General features: G+C 37.3%; 1 protein-coding gene and 1 pseudogene across 3 annotated transcripts in view; one reads left to right on the forward strand and one right to left on the reverse strand.

Annotated features, from left to right (window-relative positions):
• SBF2 (SET binding factor 2) overlaps nucleotides 1-26,603 on the reverse strand; it is a 388,242-nt gene that overhangs the window by 59,048 nt on the left and 302,591 nt on the right. For all 3 annotated transcript variants that reach the window (XM_037522653.2, XM_054699369.1, XM_037522656.2), the window contains 8 exons: nucleotides 20,485-20,655; nucleotides 18,124-18,386; nucleotides 13,017-13,189; nucleotides 12,113-12,186; nucleotides 10,126-10,321; nucleotides 5,737-5,864; nucleotides 4,296-4,471; nucleotides 2,367-2,512 (listed from right to left, as the gene is read on the reverse strand). In XM_037522653.2, the coding sequence (XP_037378550.1) occupies nucleotides 2,367-2,512; nucleotides 4,296-4,471; nucleotides 5,737-5,864; nucleotides 10,126-10,321; nucleotides 12,113-12,186; nucleotides 13,017-13,189; nucleotides 18,124-18,386; nucleotides 20,485-20,655 (1,327 nt within the window). The remainder of the gene's footprint in view (nucleotides 1-2,366; nucleotides 2,513-4,295; nucleotides 4,472-5,736; nucleotides 5,865-10,125; nucleotides 10,322-12,112; nucleotides 12,187-13,016; nucleotides 13,190-18,123; nucleotides 18,387-20,484; nucleotides 20,656-26,603) is intronic.
• LOC119254118 (iron-sulfur cluster assembly 1 homolog, mitochondrial-like) lies at nucleotides 13,214-16,743 on the forward strand (annotated as a pseudogene).

Genomic DNA, 26,603 nt, shown 5'->3' on the forward strand with positions numbered 1-26,603 from the left:
CTGAAAAGGAAATGGGTGTAATGGCACCCTGTCTTCCATTAGATTCTCTCTAGTGTTAATTCCATAAGCACACTTGATATTGGGTTAAGAATAGGACAATTAATAAGACATTTTGCTATTGACTTTCCCCCTACTGGGTGGTGTATCTGCTTTCCAAATTCTGTTCTTTTAAATATTTTGCAGGTGTTTTTTTTTCTTATCATCTAAGGACCCCTTCATCTAAGGTCCCCCATTTTGATTAACAGTACGCTCATGGGTATATATACACAATGGAATATTACTCAGCAATCAAAAAAGATAAATCCATGCAATTTGCAGCAACATGGATGGAGTTGGAAGGGATCATGCTCAGCGAAATAAGCCAGAAAGAAAAATACCGGATGGTCTCACTCATAGCAGGAATTTAGAAAACCTAAATAAGGGACCAGGAAAAAGACTAATTGCAATAAAGTAAAAATCAAAATCAACAAGCAACTATAGACCAGAGACACACTACAGTGGGGGACGAGGGGAGGAGAAGAGGAATTAGGGTCAGAAAAAGGGGGTGGAAATTGTGTGGGGAATATAACCAAAATGAAAAGGCATATATTATGCAAAATGATGTAAGAATTATATAAAATAATTCATAAAACATTTTAAAAATTAAAAAAAATAAAGTGTATACAACTGTGGAAAAAAAAAAAAAACAGTATGCACATGTTCCTACCAAAACCCAAATCTTCAACTTTGAAGAATATTCAATGTTTTTTTTGATATATATTTTACATCTTTTTTTTTTTTAAAGATTAATTTATTTATTTATACAAGCACTGGGTAGTCAGAAGTGCGGGAGGGTGAGAGAATTCACCACAGCCAGAGCGGGGAACAGAACAGGCAGAAGGACCAAAGTACACTGCTGAGGGGAGCAGCGGGCGGCAGGAGAGGTCTGCGCGCCATGTGGGACCCTCGCCTGTGGCCAGGGATCGAACCGGCACTGCAGAGGCTGTAGGCAGGTTCGCGGCCCAGCGCTCAACAGCTGCGCCATCAGGAGAGACCTGATTGTTCATTTTTAAAAAAGATTTATTTATTTATACAAGAACTTATAATAATTATTTATTCATTAATATAAGGGTACAGGTCAGAGGTGCGGGAGGGTGAGAGAATTCACCATGAACCCCGCGGGGAGCAGAAGAAGCAGACGGACCAAAGACACTGCTGAGGGGAGCAGCAGGCGAGACAGGAGAGGTCTGCCGCGGCATGTGGGTTTCTGCCTAGCTGGCTGGGAATCGAACCAATGCTGCAGAGGCTGAGGACAGCTTCACAGCACGGCGCGCAACCCGCTGCACCGCCAGGGAAGCCCCATTGTTCATTTTTGTACAGTGTATGCTTTTTCCTCTCAGGTGTAGTCTCCACAGAATTCCCACCACCAATTCACCTGTGCACCATCACCATAATCACTTGTGCTCTTCCCTCCCCTCTTTTGATCCCTCTCCCTCCTCCTCACCTGCAGAATGTCTCTGATTTATAGTTGCCTGTTAATTTTGTTTTTTTAATTGTTATTATTTTTCCCCTGGCCCCTTATTTGGTTTCCCTATATTCCTCCTATAAGTGAAACCATCTGATATTTTTCTTTTTCCTTCTGACTTATTTCACTGAGCATAAACCCTTCTAGCTCCAGCCAGGGTGCTGTGAATGGCATGAGTTTATCTTTGTTGATTGCTGAACAATGTTCTTATTTCCTTACTCTTATTCCATAGGAAGGTACAGAGGACTACTTTATTTTTTTTATTTTTTTTTTTTTTTAAAGACTTATTTATTTATTTATACAAGCACTGGGTACAGTCAGAAGCGCAGGAGGGTGAGAGAATTCACCAGAGCCAGAGCGGGGAGCAGAGCAGGCAGAAGGACCGAAGTACACTGCTGAGGGGAGCAGCGGGCGGCAGGAGAGGTCTGCGCGCCATGCGGGACCCTCCTCCGGTGGCCGGGGAGCAACCGGGGATCGAACCGGCGCTGCAGAGGCCGCGGGCAGCTTTGCAACCCAGCGCTCAACCACTGCGCCACCGGGGAGGCCCCAGAGGACTACTTTATATTTAAATTTCCTAGTAGTGGGATTTCTTTCTTTCACCCTTAAATGAGACTGACATAAAAAATAGTAAGACAGGTCTTGGGTTTAGTAAAAGAGAAGTATGCTTGAACAAGATCTTATCTGAAAATGGAATATTGGGGAAGTAATTTTTTTTCCCAGTTCTGAGAAGCTGATAAGTGCTTCCAATCTTATGAAATCTTGGTTTTTGTGAGTCAAGGATTAAGCACAAATATACCTTAGTCTCTTACTTAAATAAGAAGTATAAAAATGGTTCATGAAGGAAAAAATGATTTGGACATACCAGATATGTCATCTTCTTCATTCCACCCAGGACGATTCACTCTCTCTTCCACAATCGTACCTGTCCTCCGCTTCAATAAATACTGCCGCCCAATTGTCATTTTTCCTGCCCTTTTGGCACCTTTCACAATTGTCTTTGAAAAGGTGCTACGAGTCATAAAATCAAAGAGAATGGCAACTTAATAAGAAGATATTGCTTAAATATTTTTTTAAATAATAAATTTTATTTTTATATTCCCCTTGCTTAAATATTTTTGATACCTACATAGTTCAACTTGTTACTTCTTCAATATCACAGCCAGACCTTCATTTAGCCTCTCCTTTAGATCACTTTTTATATGGCAATTTCCTATAAAATACTTGTTATCAGGACCCTGCTTTAGGCTAAAAGTACAAAAACCTACAGTGAGATACAAACTACTTACTATCCCAAATCTAAATTCCAAATCTATATACTCCTCTTGCTTTTCGGTTTAATATATACCCCTAACCCACTCTGGTTATCCATGCCACTGCCTCACAGTTTTCACAAACTATGCTTGTGGAAATCCTCCTGCATGGAAAATTAGCCTATCCCCTTCTCTGATTCAAACTCTGTTTTAAATTTTAAATTGTTATGTCTGTCTCCGTTGCAGTTGGATAGAATACACTCATTATAGATAGGTATAATGAGCCTGGGTATATAATACATTAAAAAATACATTTCTTTTCCTCTCTGGCATTTTTTAAATATAAGAACCATACAAAGATTTGTTTCTTCCATTGAGGGCTCCAATAATGAGTAACACAGACTCTGCTGTGACCCACAGTACTAAGATAAGATGCTTGGTTCATGATTGTAAATACCTGGGAGGCTGTTCATACTTCAGCAAATGAATGGTATGCATAGCCTCCGTTACTTACTTGGTAACAGTGGTGCAGCTACGCAATTGAGAAATGATAAACTAGGGAAGCTCGAATATTCCATATCTCCAGCCTACCCATGTCCTTCACTCCAAAATACTCCCTAACATGTAATTTGTGCTCACAAATGCCCAAATTCCAGATGATTAATGATACATAAACTGAAATTTAAGCCCCTATGTTTATCACTAGTTGAACGAGAATTTTAAAACTATTATTTTGTAGAAAGTGAAATTTAAAAGTTTCAATATAAATTACTAAAAACTACTATCAGAAAATAAGGGTTCCTATTAAAGAAATATGACAATAAAATGCAATGTGTGATCCTGGATCAGATCGTACTACAGGGAAAAAAGCAGCTATTAAAAAATCATCAGCAAAATTTGAATATAAACTAGGTTAGACAAAAGTTTTGTATCAATTAAATTTCCTAGATTATATTACCATACTGTGGTTATATAATGTCTTTGTTCTTAGGTAATATATACTGATTGATGTATTTAAGGATAAAGGGGTGTTATGTGTCTATCATAAATGGCTCAGGAAAAAAACAAAACCAAGGGAGAATTACAAAGAAAATGGAGTAAAACACTGGTAAATCTGAGTGAAGGATATATAATAGTTCTTTGTGCTATTGTAACTTTTCTCTAAGTTTGAAATATTATCAAAATAAAAATGATACAAAAAAGAAAAAAAAATAAAGGCTGGGATATTAATGAAAGCTGAAGGGATTGATCAAAGGCTGCAAGAAAGTAATCAATATGGGGGAGGGAAAATAGAATTTCCCATTTTAAAAATGCACTGTGAACAGTGAACATGATAGTTAAAGTCTCTTGCATAATTTTTAGTTTTGGATATTTGTTACAAATATCAATATTGTTTTCCATAGCTTCTGAACCTGGTGGAATGGACTTGACAGAATGGCAGATTAAAAGAGCAATCACTTATACACTGAACCAAAGAATAGGTCATATCCCCTGACAATACTGGAGGGCTAAACTTAAGAAACCGGACTTTTTTTTCTTACCGAAAGGAAGTGTTTTTTTCCTTCTGCTTGGGTAAAATTATTTGTGGGGTAGTTTGTCCAGCAGCAAAAGCAAAGGTGGTGAAAATAGACTGAGGATAACGAAACTTCGTCAGCTGCTTCTTAAAGATCTCTACTATTTCTGGACTCACTTCTTCATCAAATGCTACTTTAATCAGCTAAAGACAAAAGAGATTCAAGACATCAGAAACAAGCATTTCCAGTTAACATCTCCCTAAATTACTGAAATAACAGAAAATAACAATACTAAATGACAAGAATTTGGAGGTTGAGGGAACCTTGAATACCATGCAATACAATTTCTTCATTTTAAGAATAAAAAACTGAGGATCAGAAAAGTTTACCTGCCATGACTGGTTATTTGTCAAGAAAAATCAAGAATCTTGAATTTGGGATTCTTTAAGACTATCTTTTCTATAATGGTACAGGGAAATTATAGTGGCTGACATATAAATCACTGTCCTTTTCATTTCTCAAATGTTGGTTTTACCTAGAAATTTGGCCTAATAAAGTCTCCTCCTACCTTGGAATGCTATAAACCTAGGAAGAAAAAATTCAGTTTGACTATAATAGCCAGGCAATATTTTATTTTTTTTTTTGGCAATTGGAACAGTGAAGAAATCCCTAGGAGGTCTCTGCTCTTAGACAATGGGAGAATATCAGCAGTCTCCAACTTCACACAATTAACATATGAAGTTACTAGGGAGGGCTTCTTACTTAGAAATTATGGGGCAGCAATTGGAACTCTTAGAAACCTAAGAAGTCAGAGACAAGGTATTACGAATAGAAAGAGCAAAACATAGAGTGAGAGCTGTAAAAAGGAAAAACGAAGAAAAGGTCACTATTTTAGTGTCTGGTTCCCAACAGTAATTACACAAATTCTGTTATGCTCAGAGCCCTTGGAAAAACTTTTGCTTTATCAGTGGTTATTTAGTTATTAACAATAGTACTTTAGCTCTAGCTATAAATTCTCAGTTTTCCTTCTTTCACAGAAGAGCCATAGAGCATCTCCTACTCAAACAGAAGCCAAGAGAACGGCTCTCTACCTAAAGCCTTTCTCAAACACAAATTGAGGTATAACTTGGCAGAGAACAGGAGCCAATTGTATGTGTCTGAATTTCTGAGATTATTAAATATTGACACATAATCTGTTGGTACTCGAGTTGGCCAAAGTACTCAGGAAATGAGAGCTATAATCCAATACTTTCATGAGTTCACTTAGTTGGAGATTACCCTCTCAGAACCTCTGATTCTCCTCATCCCCATCCACTAACTTTTGATCAAATGACCACAGAAGATGGTCACAGAAGAGGAGATAAATGCAAAATATAACACCATGTAATTACCTCCAAAGTTTGAGGGAACACAAAATCATTTGCAGGAACCTCTTTATCAGTAAAAGAATGACTTCCTTTCTGAATACCTGAAAAGATGCTGACGTGATCTGCAGTCCTTCCTGCATGTTCTGCTGTAGCTGGTTCTGTATTGTGATCTTCTTCTCTTTGGTGATGGAGGCAATTGGAAAACTCCGCACAACTGTTTGCTCACCAACTAAAGAAGGCAGGACAGAGACTCAGCAACGGTACTTTATAGCTCATTGTCAGAGTCTCTGCTGCTCATTTCATCAGCCTTGACTGGAGCAAAAGTGACATGATTCTAGAATAGCATTTATTAATTTTATTTCACGGCAATTTACTTCCGAGACTCAATCCTCTCTCAGAGTGAAGAAACTGTCACAGTATGTCTGCCTTTGTTCTATTTCCCCAATGTATTGTGTGCCAAAACAAGCTCAACTGGTATAAAGTAATCTCATAGGAAGGGAAGGTTTTATACAGAAAAAGTAGTATCTTCCAATATTGACAAGATATCCATGATACAAGAGTAAAGACAAAGAGTAAAGGCTTTTAAAGTATGTTTCCACTTGTAGTAAAAAAGGGCCATTATTATGTATATGCATGTTTGAAAGATACAGATTTTTGCCAAGATTTTTAGAAGTTTAAATATTAAAGGAAGAAAAGAAAAATATAATACTGCTTATAGCTGAGGTTACAAAGATGAGTCTAGAAAAGTAGCAGCAAACAAAAGTGGCAGCCTCCCTTGAAGAGCTTACAGTTTACCATGAGACAGGAATCATATGAAAATAAAACAACATGTAATTAACTCCTTAGTTTGAAGGAACAAGGCTTTGAATATTTCAGAAAGGGAGATTTTTTTATAGATAACTAGAAAATAATTCCTGGAAGAAGTGAGAAGGAAGATGAGCTTTGAAGGGAGTATAGGATTTGCAGCAAGGAAGAGGGAAGGCATTCCAGGCACTAGTATGAGGACCAGAACAGGAACAACAATGGCAAGGCCTAAGAGTTAGGAACTAAAGGGGTAAGATGTGGACTAGCATTATCTGATTTAAGAACTCACATATTTATCTACTTATTATCATCAGAAATTCTTATTCCCTGGATCTGTATTTAACCCAGAAAATTCTATCTTTTTATCTCAAGTTCATACCCAGAAGCTACGCAAAACTAGGATGTTTAAAACAGCCAATGCCTGTATAACACATGTAAAATTATCAAATTTTGATATACCACTAAAGGAGAAATTTTTTTTTTTAAATAATAAATTTTATTTTTATATTCCCCCATACAATTGCAAACCCCCCATTCTGACCCCAATCCCTCCCCTCCTGCCTCCCACCCCCAAAAAGTGTCTTTGGTTCATAGTTTTTTGTTGATTTTGATTTTCACTTTCTTATAGTTATTCATTTTCCTGGTCCCTTATTTAAGTTTTCTAGATTCCTGCTATGAGTGAGACCATCCGGTATTTTTCTTTTTCTTTTTGGCTTATTTCGCTGAGCATGATCCCTTCCAGCGCCATCCATGTTGCTGCAAATTGCATGTGTTTATCTTTTTTGAATGCTGAGTAATATTCCATGGTGTATATGTACCACATCTTCTTGATCCAGTCATCTATTTTTGGGCATTTGGGTTGTTTCCAAAGCTTAGCTATTGTAAACAGTGCTGCTATAAACATAGGGGTGCAGGTGCTCTTTGGAATTGATGTTTCTGTGTCCTTTGGGTAAATACCTAGGAATGGAATTGCTGGATCATATGGAAGCTCTATGTTTAGTAGGTCCAGAAATCTCCACACAGCTCTCCATAGTGGTTGGACCAGTTTGCACTCCCACCAACAGTGTAGAAGAGTTCTAAAGGAGAAATTTTAAATTAAAAATTTAAAAGAGGGCCTCCCTGGTGGCGCAGCAGGTTGAGTACAGCATTGTGAAGCTGTCTATAGCCTCTGCAGTGTGGGATCAATGCTGGCCGGCCAGGGAGAATCCCACACATTTGGCAGACCCTTCCTGTCATGCCCGCTGCTCCCCTCAACAGTGTATTTCGGTCATCTGCCTGTTCTGTTCCTGGCTCTCTGGTGAATCATCTCACCCTCCCATGCCTCTGGCCTGTACCCCAGCTCTTGTATAAAAATAAATAAATCTTTAAAAAAAAAATTTAAAAGAAAAAGAAAGCAAAAAGGTTTTCTCTGATAACTCTCGTAAAATGTGAAATTAACCCCCAAATTAACAAAACAATATATGATTTCATATGAACTATAGCTTTGATTTCTTTAAAAGAAATAAATTAGAGCAATTTAAATAACCATGTATCTCCTATCTATATGTCCCAAATGTATGTTTATGACAAATGACCTCACAAAGTCATAGCACAAAACAATTACAAGCACTGTATGGTTTCGTCTAAGAGTATGCTTATATGGGCCTCCCTGGTGATGCAAGGAGTTAAGTCTCAGTAATATGACAACTTCGATCCCCAGCCAGGGAGCTAACTCACATGGTGCAGCAGACCTCTCCTGTCTCACCTACTGCTTCCCTCAGCAGTGTATTTCAGTAGATCCACCCATTCTGCTCTGCATTCTGTCTCCCCTTTTCACTGAGTATAACTACTTCCACAGGTTTATTTTGCTTATTGAATTTTGAGCTTTTTTTCTAGTATGTGGTAAACCATCTTTTCTGACAAAGATAAAAAAACCATCTTGATTGTATCCAACCGATGACTTATACAACTGTGAGATGTGAAAGGTAATTTATACATCTGAATCCACTGTCTAAAAAAAAAGCACTGCACATAGTATATATTCATCAAATACTACTCAATTAATAGTATCAGGCAAGGAAGGAATTTTAATGACCATTTATCTCAACGATTCTCAATCCTTAGTATATTCAACAATCACTTCTGGGGCTTAAAAATGCAGATGCCTGGGTCTGTCCATGACCAGAATCCTGTTCCAGATTCTTATTTAATTGTTTGAGGGTTGAGCACAGAAATTGGCATTTTTTAAAAAAACTTCCAAATATGAGTCAAGTTTGAAAACTACCAATTCCAATTTTCTAATATTATAAAAGGGGAAACTGAAGCCCAGAGAAGTTAGGACACTTACTTAAGATACCAAGATTGGTCAATACTAATCTTTACCTGAGCTTTCTGATTTAGAGTCCAACAGCTTTACCTGAGGTCTTAAATACTTTTCCCACCTACCACAGTATTTTATATAGAGATTAGAATGATTTTTTTTTTTTTAAACTAGAATGGTCCTTCTAACATGAAAAATTTTTTTTTTTTAAAGATTTATTTTTATTTATTTATACAAGCACTGGGTACAGTCAGAAGCGCGGGAGGGTGAGAGAATTCACCAGAGCCAGAGCGGGGAGCAGAGCAGGCAGAAGGACCGAAGTACACTGCTGAGGGGAGCAGCGGGCGGCAGGAGAGGTCTGCGCGACATGTGGGACCCTCCTCCGGTGGCCAGGGAGCAGCCGGGGATCGAACCGGCGCTGCAGAGGCCGTGGGCAGCTTCGCAACCCAGCGCTCAACTGCTGCGCCACCGGGGAGGCCCCTAGAATGATTTTTTAAAGAAAGATAATCAGATGAGTTCTTGATAGGGAATGCTATTCCTTTCTAATATAGAAAATTAAGTTGTAGAAAGTAAAAATAGAAGTTGAGGGAATTTGGTAAGTAGACAAGAAGCTATCTGCTAAGAGAGAAATGGGGTTAACAGAAATGGGATGAAAGACAAATACTGGATGATTTCACTCATGTGGAATATAAAGAAACAAAGGAGCAGACAAAACGAAACCAAAACAAACCCTAGAAATCTGACTGCAAAATTGAGGCTACCAGAAAGGAAAGATGAGGTTAGGGAGTAAAAGATGGGGGAGAGGGCTCAATGAACTATAGTGGAGGCCTATAGGTGCTTGGTGGTGGGTGTGGCATGGTAACATACATCTGAAGAGGTGTGAAACTATACCTCCAAATCTTACAGTGTTGTTACCTCAATAAAAAATAACACAATTAAAAAAACGGAAAGTAAGGCAGTAGGGCTAGTTAGTGCTGTACAACCTGTGATGCTGAGCAAATCTTCCTAAGAAAGGCATCATGTGTCTGGAAGACGTACACCTTAGAGTTAACTCTAGGATTCAGAAAGGTTGGACAAATCAGCAGGGGACATTGTTAGTAGCTTGATGCTGTGAATACCTAGAAGTCACAACTGTGCCTCATAATATTATGATTGTTTCAGTGAATGAACTCTTGATTTAGTGCTTAGAAGCACTCTTAGTTTTTCAAGGAAGAATCTATGATCCAAATTATCACTAACTTTGACAGACAAGCATATTCTAAAAATACCTATGTGGCAATAGGTTTACTTTGAATTTGAAATGATCTGCAAATATTGTGCACAGAGGGACTCAAAAATCCCATGAAGCACACAGATGTTCATGTTCTGAGCACACGATGGACCATACCTAGCTGATCATGGGGAGTCCCTCTGAACAGAATTCTGTACGTAGTGAGGAATAAAGCTCCTTCTGCCGGCAAGAGCTGAGGGCCTCCAAGAAGGCCTCCAGTGGCTTCTTCTCTTCCATCAGGATCCAGCAGGACTCGAAGACCTTCACAAACAATTTCTTCTCCTGGCAGGAGAGTAGGCCTAAGAATCTTGGGCTAAAAATAGAAAAAGTATTATAAACATTATTGTGGGGTTTCCAACATTTAGATCAAGATTATCTTTTCAGTTGCAGACCTAACTTGAGCCAGACTTCCCAGGTAGCCAGAATGAGAAAATTGATATGTGAAGAGGCAAAAATGAAGTTTCTGTGTCCAAATGTGAAAGATTCTTTGTAGCATTGCATGTTAACAGTAAAATCATTGGAAATTATGTTTGAAATATTTATTCAGTGAAACAGTTTGCAACCAATAAAAATATGCCATTGTATCTATACGCATTAACATAGAAAGATAGCCAGAATACCCTGCTAAGTAGAAAAGCAAATTGCAAACCAGTAGATATATTATGACCCAATTTTTGGAAAAATAAAAGAACTGTAAGAATTTGAACCAGGCATTAAAATTAAAGGTGGAACTATCATAGTTAAGAGTAAAGGTAGGGGTGGGAGCAGAGAGAACCACGGGGAATTTTCCCTTTGCAAAATGTTATTTCTTTAATGTTTCAATTTTATGTAAAGAACGCTGTTACTTTTGAATATTGAAAAACCATGTACTTAAAAAAAAAGATATGTATTTAAAAAGACCATCCTGGCCATTATTGAAGATTAACACAATAAATGGCTAAATAACAAATATCTATACATCTTGGGAAATAAGGAACCACATGATACACTCCACTGCAGAGTTCAGTGCAGTGGTTCAGTGCTAGAAAAAGAAATCCAACACTCCCGAAAATCTAACTCGCTTATTTTTTTAATCAAGGCATAAATACTATATAAATCAGCACTATCCTTTTTTATGACCCTAGAAAGCTCAGAGCTAAATGAAAAGCCTAAGTGTGATTACTGTGTTTCAGAAGCCTAATAGAATTGCCTTTCCTATCCAATGGACAGGAATTTACTTTGAATTTACTTTTAATAGTTCTTTGAATTTACTTTTAATAGTTCTGTTTTCTCCTTTGAATTTACTTTTAATAGTTCTGTTATAAAAGTAAGAGGATTCTGAATCCTAGTCTGCAGACAAGATGCAAAATAATCACCCAGGAGCCTTGTTAAAATACAAACTCCCAGGCCAAGTCCTAGGGTACTACAGTTCAGAAGGCTAGTACAGGATTGAGACTCTGAATTTTTAATAGACATCCCAGATTCTTATTGTATATACTTGAAATGTATACAGATTTAGGAGCCTGTTGATTTTATGATAATTGTCCTAAGTCCTTTTTTTGGAAGCAAACAGGGCATTAAATCTTGATTTGGGCTTAAAAGTTACAATGCTCAGAATTTATTTACTACTGCTCCTTTGTTGAATCCACTATCCTTACTTTTGTTTTTTGTTTAATTTTTTTAATTTTATGCATACAGGAGCTGGGGTATAGGCCAGAGGTGTGTGTGTAGGGGTGGGGAGGGGTGAAAGGGCTCACCAAGGACAGAGTGGGGAGGAGAACAGGCAGACTGACTGAAATACACTGCTGAGGGGAGCAGCGGGCGAGACAGGAGTTAGTTAGCTCCCTGTCTGGGGATCAAACTCGTGCTGCAGTGGCTGCCGATAGCTTCATAGTGCTGAGATTTAACTCCTTGCACCGCCAGGGATGCCCTCCACTATCCCTACTTTAATATTCTTTTTACAAGGAGCTATATGATAAACTCCTCTGAAAGTTTAATGTACCATTAAAACTGCAGCTAGTCTTATAAAAAGGTAGAAGAAGGTATTTTCTGGGGTACAACAGTCTGCCGTTGCTGTTTTTAGTAGAGATGTTATATCCTAAGGCATGTAGTCCAAGATAATTACCTTCTGTATAGGTGGAAGTCTTCTACTCTCTCGATGCACTGCTTCTAGGGTCTCAATGTGCATAGCTACAATTCCTAGAATGAGTTAGAGTATTCAAAATGAAAGTACAAAAAAACCAAGTTATGAATATTTTAAAATTATAAACTAATCATAGTTTGGCAGTTTCTCAAAAAGTTAAACTAGAATTACCATATGAATTCCACTCCTAGGTACATATCCAAAATAACTGAAAATAAGGATTCAAACATTGATACTTGTATGTGAACATTCATAGTAATACTATTCACAATGGCCAGAAGAATGAACAACCCACGTGTCCAACAACAGATGAATAAAGAACAACAAAACATAGTATAGCCACATAGAGAAATATGATACAGTCATAAAAAGGAGTGAAGTTCTGTTACCTGCTACAACATGAATGAACCCTGAAAACGTTATACTAAAATAAGTCAGATACAAGAGAATAAATATTACATGATTTCACTTGCATGCAATATCTGGAATAGGTAAATTCAGAGAGAGAGAAATTACCACAGGCTAAGAGGCAGAAAATGGGGGCATATTAATGAACACGGAGTGTCTGTTTGGGTAATAAAACTTTTTGGTAATAGACAGTGGTGATGACTGTACAATACTGTGAATGTAATTAATTCCACTGAATTAAAAATGACTAGAGCAGCACACAGACACACCAAAGCATTAAGTTGTACTCTTGAAACCTATTATCATAACCAAAGGTAATAAAATTTTATTGGAAAAAAATTAATTAGAACAGAAACAAGTAACATGGCTAAGGTACATAAAGACAAGTATTACAGATCTTATGCTACAAAAACTACAGCTATAAGAACAGTTTTTACTCAATTATTTTCCATATTCTGATTCTCTATTATCTGATTACCTGGTATCATGCAGTGAAGGCTCTTGATGTGATCCTGAGTAACTCCACTCTCTGTACAAACCTTGTCAATAAATCTGGTAATGAAACGCACTACAGAATTGGCAATATCATTATTTTCTGAATCTTCAAATCCACTTTCTGTATCATAGCTCTCAGCTACACTTCCTGCAATACTAAAAATGTCAAGGAAAAAAATCATGGGTTTGTATTCAAATGTAACAAATGACTGCTATGACGTGATCAATGTCCCTAGCAATTTAAATCTGCTCAAAGGTGTATACTTAAGTAGGAAGCTCATTTAACTGTATGATTCCTTTATAAGTGATTTTGGTGAGACATTATATACTACTTGCCTACATTTGTAAGGTACTGTCAGTCCCTGTCCCTTGCACACATATTTGTTTTCATACGAATATCTTGTGCTAGTCTCCCAAAAGTAACTCAGGAACTACAGAAAATAAAGCAAGGGTCCCTCTCAAAAAATCTTATCCTGTGCCTCCCTGGTGGTGCAGATGGTTGAGCGCCACACTGTGAAGCTGTCTGCAGCCTCTGCAGTACGGGTTCGATCCCAGCCGGCCTGCGAGAATCCCACATGGCGAGGCAGACCTCTCCTGTCCCGCCCGCTGCTTCCCTCAGCAGTGTATTTCAGCCCATCTGCCTGTTCTGCTCCCTGCTCTGTATCTGGTGAATCCTCTCGCCCTTCCGCACATCTGGCCTGTACCCTGGTTCTTGTATAAATAAATCTTTTTTTAAAAAAAATCTTATCCTACCAAGTAAAATACCGGAATCTGACAAAGTAACATGGTTACCTTTGGCCTTTGGCAACTGGGGGACATATTATCTGGTAAGGAAAAAAATTTTTCAGTGAAAAGCATATTCTTCTGAATGGAGAAACAAAGTTTCCTAAGAATAAACCTCCTTCTTTTACCAATATTTCTCTTTGAGTGAACCTTAACCCTTTTGGCTACTTTAAAGTCATCATTCTTCTGTAGGTTACAAAAATCACATAATAGAAGGAAATAAATTTGGACTGGAGGAGATGTAAAAGCTAAAAACCTGCCCTTATTGCTTATTCAGTTCCCAATAGTCAACAAATTCTCCTGTCTTGTGAGCTTTATTTTTGATAATAGAAAAGACCCATTTTTCTATTCTAATCTACTCAATTCTCTTTCCTTCAAATCCAACCACATGAACTGAATTGGAATTAAAGTACAGCTAAGCAGTCAATATAGCCATCACATCATCCCAGAACAGTAAAACGGCGTAGTGCCTTAGAAGCTCACTATGTAGATTCTGAAAAAGCATAGTCATTGATAATTACGCTATAAAAGAAAGATAGAGTCCCTGGTGATGATTAACAAAGAGCAGCTTGGAAGGGATCATGCTCAGCGAAATAAGGCAGAAAGAAAAAGAAAAATACCGGATGGTCTCATTTATAGCAGGAATTTAGAAAACCAAAATAAGGGACCAGGAAAAAGACTAATTATAATAAAGTAAAATTCAAAATCAACAAGCAACTATAAACCGGAGACACACTATGGTGGGTGGGGGGGGGGGGGCTGTGGAGAAAGCTTTAATCTTTGACTCCCTGACTGTTCTACGTGTAATGAAGAATTCATGTGGTGTCACATGCTTAAAGTTTATAATGTATGGCTGCCTTCTGAGGAAAATAAAGTGATGCATTTTGAAAATGAAGCCAGTGTGTTAGATTCCAGAAAAAGTGGTATTTGCACTTGTTTTGAAGGACAGAAAATGAATTGTATGGGGACTATAACCAAGATGAAAATGCATACATTGTGCAAAAATGAAAAATGATGTAAAAAATACATAAAAGAAAAAAAAAAAACAAAGAGCAGCTTGATTGACAACAGGAGATAAATGAGGGGATGGATTAAGGAAGATCTTAAAAATCAAGCAAGTGAGTCTAGAATTGCTGAAAGGGATTACAAGCATTAAAGGAATGTGATTAAATATCAATTCAGGAACATTCTTTTGGCAGTGGGACACATGACTAGAGAGAGAGGAATGAAAACAAAACAACTAGATTATTATTATAATAGTTACAGTGTGAAGTGATGAAGGTCTAGACTATGTTGTTCACATAAAATAACTATAGAAAGAAATAGGGGATCTGCACAGTTGACTGTACAGTGCAAAATCTAACTTCAAGTGGTCTGGCTAGAAGACCAGAAGTTTTCAACAATAACTAAATATCTGGGATAGGGGAATTGAAAGACTGTGGCAAGAGATGTAGGCTTGTGTATCAGCGTTCCAAGAAAATATGAAGAGCCTTGCAGAGGGAATGAAAATGGGAAAAAAAGGAACTGCCTGAAAGAGCCTGAGAAGAATTTATTAGAGATTGAAAAATTATCAGAACACTGTAGGAACAATGAAGACTAAAGGATAGACTTTCGCTGTTTTTTTTTCCCCCAAAATTTTCTCTCTCTTTTTAAAGATTTATTTATTTATTTATTTATTTATTTATTTATTCAGACAAGAGCTGGGGTACAGGCCAGATGCGCGGGAGGGTGAGAGGATTCACCAGAGAAGTGGGGACCAGAACAGGCAGACTGACGAAATACACTGCTGAGAGGAGCAGCAGACGCGACAGGCGAGGTCTGCAGCGCCATGTGGGACCCTCGCCAGCCGGCTGGGATCGAACCAGTGCTGCAGAGGCTGCAGACAGCTTCACAGTGTGGTGCTCAACCGCCTGCACCGCCAGGGGAGGCCCGATTTTCGCTACTGTTGAAATGAACAGTTTATTCATTTAATCATTTGGTCAACCAAATATTTACTGAGCATCTACTATGTACAAAGATCTAGGGATATAACAATGAATGAGACAATAAGCAAAGGAAACATGAAAATAAATTTCGTTGTCGAAAATGTCATGAAAGAAAAATAATGCTAGGGGCCTCCCGGTGCAGCTGCGAAGCTAGCCTCTGCAGCGGTTCGATCCCCGGCTGCTCCCCGGCCACTGGAGGAGGGTCCCACATGGCGCGCAAAGCAGTGTACTTCGGTCCTTCTGCCTGCTCTGCTCCCCGCTCTGGCTCTGGTGAATTCAGCTTCTGACTGTACCCAGTGCAGAAACAAACAAACAAATAAATAAATCTTAAAAAAAAAAAAAAAAAAAGAAAAATAATGCTAGTAGAAAAAGTGATACATGTATTACTTAAGATAGGGAGCCGGGAAGGCATCTCTCTCCGGGTAGGTACATCTGAGTAAAGGCTTAAATGAAGCAGGGAGGTGATTCTTGTGACTATTTCATGGAGAGTCTTATAGATTGAGGGAACAACCACCACAAATGGGCGCTGTGCGCCGGAGCTTGTGGCGTCAAAGCACTTGCCGTGTCCATGGAGAGGGGCTCAAGAGGCCAAGCTCTGGCCTGAGGCCCTGGGGCTCTGGGACAGCGAGGATGTTGGCTTCCTTCGGGCCACTGTCTGGGCAGTGAGTAAGAGGAAGCTGCAGCCCGCCCGGGCTGCCCTCACTCAGACACCTTCAGCAGTAAACAAGATAAAACAACTTCTTAAAGATAAGCTTGAAAACGTAGGTGTAAATGTTGGTGTATGAACCAGGGGTTGTTCTGGAATACAATGAGAAGAAAGCACAGCTAACACTTTAAGGAACAGAAATGAACTATGTTGAAGACAAATTATCCAGTGAGTTTGGGTTCAATAACCCAAACATCAAAGGAACATGTGGCTGTGGATAAAGCTTTAATATTTGACTCCCTGACTGTTCTACGTGTAATGAAGAATTCATGTGGTGTCACATGCTTAAAGTTTATAATGTATGGCTGCCTTCTGAGGAAAATAAAGTGATGCATTTTGAAAATGAAGCCAGTGTGTTAGATTCCAGAAAAAGTGGTATTTGCACTTGTTCTGAAGGACAGAAAATGAGATACCATTGCTCTTAGGGGTCATTTTTCTTATTCTACCCTTAACTCTCTGACTTTCTTCCTGTGAGAGCCAGTTTTGTGAAAGTTGCTTTCCTGGATGAATTTTAGGAAATGTGTTCTTATTAGGTAGACACTTAATGGCTCTGAATGGCTTGAATGTGCACCTCTCAACCAAATTAATAGAATTCTGAGGCTGGAAGACTGCTCGTGCAACAAGGTGGCACATGGTCTTTTTACCCAGACATAGAAAGGCCATGCCATGTTTTTTATCCAAAATTTCATTGTCAGGTGCCTCATTTGCTTAGCCTTTAGGAGTACAACCATTAGATGACAGTACAGTACAAAAATTTCTTTGAAATATAGTGTATAATAGTGCTGAGTGAAGGGATCAAAAGGTAAATACTTCACCTACCTGTTACTTAATCCATTTCTTTTGCTATCCTACAAGTCCACTCAGAGATGAGATCTTAAACTGACTTGGATGCTTTTCATTGGAAGGTCTATTGAAGCCATCTAGCCCACCCCCTTAATTTTATACCTGCGGAACCAAAACCCCAGGAAAGCTGAAGGGTTTTTATCCACCCTCGCACTGCAGGCTTGGGTAGGGGCAGAGCTCAGACCAACGGTATCTCCCCTTCCTTGTGGGTGACATGTAGGCCTAGAGGCAATATTATGCTTTGAGTGTTTGAAGATGAGTATTAGCAAGAAGACCAGTTTGGTTCACAGAAGAGTAGAAGGAAATAAATTCAGTGCAGGAGGCAGAGATGTTTGGCCTTTTAATCCATGAATTTATTCTCAGTAGCAAGGGAAATCATTGGAGGATGTAGAGGCAAGCATGGCTGAGAACACAAATGCAACAGATAAGTTGGATTAAAGGAAGGCAACTTTGAAAAGAAAGAATTCAACAGTTAATTTTCCAGAGAGCACCTTCTATAAATCACTATGGCAGAAAGTAACTGAAGGATAGATTAGTAGTGGCTGAAACATTTGAAAAACTAGGTAGAAAAGAGAAGAGAGTATATGAGATTAAGAACAGTAGGATGAAGTGAAGGTTCTTTTTATAGAGAAAAGTTGACTAAGTCTGAGGTGGAAAATTTGGTTAAATTTTTGACTACTGTAGCATTTTTTTACACAAAATACTTTATATGCTCTGGTAAGCCCAACTTGCCCCAAGAATAGGAGGGTCTTTGTATGTCCACATTTCTGTACCTGTTTGTGACAATGCTGTTGCTCCCACTCTCCCAGTCTCCTGGAGCTACTGTTCGTAGAAGCTTGTTTTTACTTGTGTCAAGTGGAACTAGCAGGTTGACCATGAGGTTAGCAAAATGAATGGCCTGACTGAAGACAGTGCTTTCCTCACGTTGCACCAGCTCCTGCTGAGTTGATTTGCTCAGAGTAGGCCAAAGGCGTAGCTGCTCAGCCGCAAGGTCCATTGCTGTTTTCTCCTGATATTGACTATCAGGAAGCTTATCCTAAAAACAAAACAACTCAATCCAAAGCTTCATATAAGATTCAAAACATTTTTTCTTATGTTCAAAAAATGTTTTAATAACTTTGCTACTAAATTCCTATCAGCAATCATGAGCACATATAAACAAACATAAGAACAACAAGAAAATAAAAACCTCCTCATCTTTGTTCCCCAGATCCAGCAAGTCTTGCATGGAACCATGTGACAAATGGAAGGAAGCAGCAGTAAAGCAGAGATGCATATATCTCTCATTGCTAACATTTCACTAACCTGATTTATTTCTATTTCCATTCCTTTCTCATTATAAAAAAATTATTGACCTGAAGTTCCTATAAATTCTCAGGTATGAATGCTCCAGTAGCATTTGCTAGTAGTCTGATACGTTTCTTTACTTCTACTCTTTGGCAGAAGATGGAATGACGAAAGTCACCCAAAATAGATTTCTCTGTAAATGTGGGAATCAAACATCATCCATGTGAGCATGCAGGTGAACATGGAATTTTTAAGAAGGGACAATAACTCACATCTGCAAAGCACTTTATGGCTTATGAAGAGCTAATATATCCATAGTAGCTACAGATCAAATATACTTTTTTATAACAGAGGACAGAAGCAATGATATATATTGCTCTACAAATACTTCTGAGATATACCAATGTTAGCATTGTAATTGCTTTGAAAAATGATCAAAAGCACCTGGGTCTCCCTGGTGACCTAGGGGTTAAGTCTCAACACTATCCAGCTAAGGCCAGGGAGCTAACCCACATATGGCGCAGCAGACTTCTGTCTTGCCCACTGCTGCCCTCAATAGTGTATTTTAGTAGATCTGCCTGTTCTGCTCCCCACTCTGTCTATAGTGAATAGACAGTGAATAGACACACCCTGCACCTCTGGCCTACATCCCAGTTCTTCCATGCAAAAAAAAAAAAAAAAAAAAAAAAAAAAAGCCAACCAAAAACAAACACAAAAAACCACAAACTATCAAAAGCATCCACCAATGCAATTATTTCTGGAACATGATTTCAAAGTAATGATCTTTGCATCCACTACAAGTTATCCTTTAGCCAAGTGCATTTGTTGTTTAGAAAGAAAAATAAGAGTTTTAAAGTAAATTAAATAAAAATTCACACTAACAATACAAGATAATAATTTAGAATAACAGGTAGCCATATTTGTTAGTGAAATTTCTGTTATCATATTCAACAATAGCCCATAATATGTTTAAAATTACATGATGCATAGAAATATTTGAATACTACTGTGCAGCTTGTTAGATACATAGTTTCATTTATTTCATATAACATATGGACAATTTAAAATGGAGGATAGGGCCTCCCTGGTGGTGCAAGGGGTTAAGATGGAGCACTATGAAGCTATAGGTAGTCACTGCAACAGATTTTGATCCCTGGCCAGGGAGATGACCCACATGGTGCAGTAGACCTCCCCTGACTCGCCCGTTGCTCACCTAAGCAATGTATTTCAGTCAATCTGCCTGTTCTGTTCCCTAATCTGTCTCTGGTGAATCCTCTCACCCCCATGCCTCTGGCCTATACCCCAGTTCTTGTATGCATAAATAAGTAAATCAATCTTAAAAAAGTTAGCAATCTTATTTAAAAAATAAATAATAAAATGGACAACAATGGAAAAGATCAACAGCAATACATACCAGGTAGAATTAAAAATTACTCTTAAAGTGAATTAACAATGATAATTAGTCTTTAATGTTGCTTTAAGTTCAATTAATAAGGATGACTATTTCTAACACTTATTATGTACTGTATATAAGGCACTCTTCAATGCACTTTACTGCCTAGGAATTTTAGGTTTGTTCTTTCTGTTCAACTTCCAGCAATTGTTTCCAAGAAATTCTTATTTATTGAAATATGATACAATTCTTGTGCGAAAAATTATTATCAAGAAGTTACTGTGAAAAAATGTCAGAAGTCAACACAAGAAAGATGCTGACAATTGGACCCCTAAAGTATACCCCAAATATACTGATAGGAAGTGGCTAGACTTCTTCTTTCCCTGGGAATACCTATATAAGCTTTCTTTGAGGCCAGGATCCCAGATCCACATAAGTAACATTTTTCTCTTACCTTCTGTTTCATGTATAGGGCATGATTGTCTTCCTTGGCTGAGAGATACAAGGAGCGAACCTGTTCCTGCACTGCATTGTAAAAGGTTGTCTCCCAAAATTGCTGATTCGTCCAAATGGGGTGGTCCTGGACACAGGTGTAAGCAAACTGGCTGACTCCAGGAGCCAGTTTCTGTGGGAGCACACAAGATATATCACCATAGTGGTTGACACAGTTATACAATTTCAGAAAGTTAGAGAGGTTGTAGTAACCAACTATTTGTGTGTGTGTGTGTGTGAGTGTGCATGTGAGCTTACAAAGTCAAAGGATTTTTATTTAAACACTTTTGACTGACAACTTTGGGCTTGCTATCAAATCCTTGTCACTTTGTGATTAAAACTGGCATTTTAGCATTAGCTAGAAACCAAAGTAATTACCTAAATTAGAGAATGTATGGAAAGTACCTAGCACTGCACCATGTAAACAGATTATTATACAGTCAGTAGCTCTAATTGCAACATATGATAAAATCCATCACAATCTACACATAAACTCCAGATAATTTAAAGTTTCTTTTTCTTGGCTTTACAGTACATTTTGAGGACCATTAATTAAAATGTGTGTGAGTCTAGAGCTTGGTCTTATACACAAATTAGGGCATATTATGTGTTTGAAACTCAGTAGGACTTGTACCCTCCCTACTGATTACCTCTAGCCCTCTACCCTCTCCCCACCAAGGCTTATTACAACTTCACAGAGCTGTATAGGAATCTTAGAGTATAATGAAGTTCTGGCTTTCTGTGTTAGTGTTTTCTTAACTGATGCAGCTTATTCACTTTCCTATCAATAATTATCTTCCTGAGGGATGACAAACTAAAAGTGACTATGCAAAAACTCCTTAAATCTTTTGAATGAAAGTGAACTATGTAACATTCCAAAGCAGAAAAATCATGTAAAACAGAGTGATAGAGGGTCAGATCCCATAACTTGTTTATGAACTGAAAATTATACCAGTTCATAACTGAAGAATGATAGAATTAATTGAAGAATGATAGAATAAACACTTTTTGGTACCAACACAGTCACAAGTGGCCATGGCATATGACAAATGCATAAGAAATCTTTCATTCTCAAATACTTCAAATATCATTAACTTTCCAAACACAAAATTTGCCTCCTTTCTTTGTGTTTTTCTGCTCTGTCTTCTCAGCTGCAAGCAAGGAGCAGTGTCCTTTGGTTAGGATGGGCAGGGCTACTGCACTCATGGGCAGGTGTGTTCAGGACCAGTAGAGGGCAGTAGCATCTTATGCTCCCTAATTCTATCAAAGTTTGAGGTAGGAACAGCAAAAATGGAGATTTGCAATATGGCAGGGCTAGAAGGTGGCGGTGAGGTGAATACTGTGGTCCTTGCTGTACATTTGAGAGACCATATAAAGAAAACAGATTTGACCAAGGTCACATGGTAAGAATGGTAGAAAAGAAAATAAAAGAAATAAGGTTTTCCAATGTTCTACTTTGTTTCTGTAAGATATAAAATTTAAGATATCCCACAAAACAAAACTATAATTATGCAGAGAAAGATGTAAAGGGATGTTTAGGGTTTCAGGTTCAGTACATCCTGTGACAGTAGCAGTAGTTTTAGTAAATAAAGAAAATAAGTACTTGTGGATAACACCATCTCTTGATTCTAAATCCTACTTTGGTTTGAAAGAAAAAGCTTTCTCAATAGGATTTCTCAAACTGGTCTATGTATGCTAGTTTCATGTTTTATTTTGCACAAAGATGAGACCGTGAGGATGATGATGGTGGTAGGGAATGCTATTGCTAAATGACATCTTTTCTGACTTTCAATTCTGGCAATGATATTTACATTTCACAATAATTCTTATGACTCTGTCCTAAAGAAACAAGTGATATTTTGCCATGCAATTTTATGAGATTTTTGAGAAAATGTTGACTTCCTTCCTTATCTAGAAAAAATAGCCCTGAAGGTACTAGATTAAGCAATGTCATTCATTTTCAACAAAGAACTCAAAAGAAACCCAATATGGAACAGGATATGGAAAATAAACTTACAGGGCTCACCAACCAGCAGGCCAAATTTAAATCCAAATAAATGGACACAAATCATCTCAGAGGTGAGTTGGTCAAATGAAAGGTTTAAGATGTCAGTATGAAGAGCTTGTCTAAGGCCTGTTTGTCTAGACATGTTTGCTCTCCAGGCCCAAGGCTCCAATTAGGGACCTTAGAGGGAAACCAGACTTCAGGAAAGAAAATGAGTTGGCAGGACTGATTCCATAAATATGTACTGGTCTTAAAGAATAATGCAGAATACAAAGATTCACTGTTTAAATTGCTGAGTATTTCTATCCAGTTCTGGACTCTGCAATACAAGTATACTTTATTGCAGTCTCAGGGATGGTGCCAGCCAGTCTTTTATGATTCTACATTGGCCTGATCAAGTCTAGGTATAGAGTCACTTTAAGAATTAATTTTAGATGGTTTCCTAACGAACTTTGGAAATGTTTAGTCTTGAGAGAGAAACAAAGGGAAGACAGGAATAGAGAAAATATGTATTTAAAACCTGTCTTAATCTCAACCAAATCTTAAATTTGTTTTGTACATTTTTTTAAAAACAAAGAGCACAAAATATTATAGATTTGGTTGAAGCTCACTGTGTACCTCTCTTGATCTCACTTTCCCCCCAACCCTGGAAGTAACAATGATCCTGAAGTAAATATTTTCATACCTGTATATAACTATAAAGAATGTACAGGCTTACACTGTAGATTTATCTTTTAAGATTTTTTCAAAGTATACAGCTTATAGTTCATTGATTTATGTAATATTTAACTAAATTAGTTAATTGGGACCGAACACAACATATGACTCAGAATGGGTAGTAAGAAAGGGGGCTATAAGCAATGAATATTTAGGATACTATATTCATTAGTTGGTGGGATTTACAGAATGGTGAGCAACCCAATTAGCTAAATGGAAGTGACTGTGAGAGACTATAGTTTTTCCTATTCTACTATCTGATGCTCTGATTGAACAGTGCATTATACCTCAAATTCATAATGGTCTAAATCTCTTCTGGATTGCTCAGAAGATTCAGGTACATCATTTCTGCAAGAGAATTATATTTATTCAACAGTACTGTCCAATATTCATTTGATGTGCAATTTTAATAGTTGGGATGACAGGGTTTAATACTTAAACCACTTATCTTTTTAATGATTCTCTATATCAAGCTGTTTAGTAAATATTGAGAGATCAGAGAATAAATCAATTTCTTTGTATTTCAAAAATTAGTAGAAATTAAAGCTTGTCACATCCTTTTTCTGGATTTGGCACTTTTCTTTTTTTGGCAAGTTTTAAAACTTTATATAAATGTTACTTTATTATGTCTTATTTTATTTATGTTTCTAGACTTAATCAGTCAATAAGAATAAATCATATCTGGTACTGAGCTCTAAGTAAACTTGTCAACTTAGTTCTCAGAGAAACCTTATGAACCACTGAGATAAATACTATTATTGTCCCTATTTTTTTTTTGGAAAGATTTATTATTTATGCATAAAAGGACTGGGGTACAGGCCAGAGGTGAGGGGGTGAGAGCATTCACCACAGAGTGGGGAACAGAACAGGCAGACTGACTGAAATATACCGCTGAGGGGAGCAGCGGGCGAGGCAGGTGAAGTCTGCTGCACCATGTGGGCTGCTCCCTGGCCAGCTGGGGATTGAATTCGTGCTTCAGTCACTGGCAGTAGTTTGATAGACCGTCCTTAACCCCTGCGCCACCAGGGAGACCCTACTATCCATCTTTTAAAGAGCAAGAAATTGTGGCACAGAGAATTTAAGTAACTTGCCCAAGAGAATACTGCCAGAAAGTGATGGAACCAGAGTTGGTAGTTTAACTAAAGAATCTAGTTTCTTAATCACTGTACAATTGAACTACTGTATGAAATTCCACTGTATATAGCATTCCCTTGTTCCTCTTAATGGGCATTTGTGTTGTTTCCAAATTTTTCCTACTATAAACAATGTGTATGAATATTATCACATATGTCAACTCTCAGCTTTGATTACTGTTTAAGTGCCCATTAGCAGTATCTAGAAGTACTTGAGAGGGGCCTAAGAAATAAGATAATTCCCACTGTTATCTGTACCAGTAATTTTTTTTTAAGTTAGCAATACGTTTTTAATATAAATTATCTAATCTGTGTTTAAAATTTTAATTATCTCATGATTAAAACACTTTTTTTTCTCTCTTGTTTTTGGCTTACTTTTATAACCAGTTTAGACATAGGAAGGATCTAAATGAAGTCTACATATAACTGCTAGATTATCTATCTGAATTCAGTTTAAATCTCTATGTTCCTCTCCTCTCCTGCTCTTCTACCCACCCCCACTTCTTCATCCCCACTGGCAATCTACTTGTGGAAAAAACTAGATCATTGATACAACAGAGTTACTGCCAGTCTGATGGTTGCCAACTGCATCTCAGTAGCACCACGTGATATATTCTTTTGTCCTCTGTATTTCCTGCAGGTAGAGTTGGATCTAGTGGCTTGGTCAAATATAGGCTTGTTTGTTTGGCAAGAATTTTTCATGGTTATTACTCTCCTTATGTGAGGTTATAGGTTGTGGTCCAATGCCTCGATTCATTAATCATTAGAAGTGATAAAACAGTGATATACTTATTCTAATATACTTCCTCATATTAACTGGAATATTTCATAAAGAGACGCTTTCCCATATCAACTGTTTGGTGACCTAAACATAGCTTGTATTAACAAGCAGGATAAATACATGATTTTACCCCTTCATTATTGGTTATAAAAACAATGAATTCTTTTCTACATCCATCACAGATGAACAATTTTTCTTTTTTATTCATATTTTTATGAACTCACGGATTTTTAATCATATTTGATTTAGTTATTCTTAAGACTGTTTAAAAGCTATTAAAACAATGTGTTTACTGGAATCTTGTGTTTTTCACTAACTCAGTAAAAAGTACTATGGGATTCCTGTCTACAAAATATGTATAATCTATATGGGGAGAGATGATCGCCACATGTGATGATTGATGAAGTTAAAAATGTTCTTAATAATAGCACTATGAACTGAGAGGATAAAGAGAATGATTAGGAGAACATAATCAGCAAAAAGAGTAGTTGATACATAACAAGGTGGTCTCTCTGAGGAATAAGTGTAAAAGGTGAAATAAAAGAAAGTTATCAGTGGATCCTGGCACAGGAAATGAAGGAATTTGGTGAGGCTTAACTCTGATGATAAATACCTGCAAATGGCCCAAAAGTTCATCAAAAGTATTTCTTGTGGCATTATCTTTAGTAACTATAATCTCTCCAAAATTAACAATTTTAATGTTTAACTGTAGAGAAGAAAATGGTTATGAAAATGAAAAATGAAAAATGTTATGTTGCCACTAATATGGTTAACCTGATTATGTGCTTTTGAATGAAGAGCTGATGCTACATTTCAGAAAACAAGTCAAAAATGCTATGATTATATCCACATGCATATGAAGACTGAGAGAAAAAAGGCAAAATGGAAATGAAGTGAGGATATAATAGAATTTTGGACAATTTCTTTTCCTTCTTCAAAAATAATTGAAGGTATGTTTTAATAAATATGAATATTGTTTTGTTCCCTGAACCTTAGTAGAATGATATGAAAAGAAAAAAATGTCAAAGACATACAAGAAAGAGAATGAGGAGACAACACTAGATCAGCAATGTTAATAAAATTGTATCAGTCTTAACAAACGCATTTTGTAAGTTGTAACAAATTTTGAGTTTCGATAGAGCTGAACATTCAAACTATTAATATTTAGAAAGGGAAAATCCCTTCTCATACTTTAAAAGAGTAACATTTATGGTGTATGAATTTTTATCTCAATTAAAAAAAGTGGAAATAACCCACATGTTCATCAACTGAAGAACAAAATGTAGTATAAATGTACAATGTAATATTATGTGGCAATTTAAAAAATGAGGTACTGATACATGCTACACTATGGATGAACAGTGAAAACATTATGCTAAGTGAAATAAGTTTGTCACAAAGGACCATATATTGCTTAATCCCATTTATACAAAATGTCCAGAATA

The sequence above is a fragment of the Talpa occidentalis genome, unplaced genomic scaffold (assembly GCF_014898055.3).
Source record: "Talpa occidentalis isolate TD23 unplaced genomic scaffold, MPIMG_talOcc4v2.1 talOcc4.3, whole genome shotgun sequence".
In the NCBI taxonomy this organism is placed as follows: domain Eukaryota; kingdom Metazoa; phylum Chordata; class Mammalia; order Eulipotyphla; family Talpidae; genus Talpa; species Talpa occidentalis.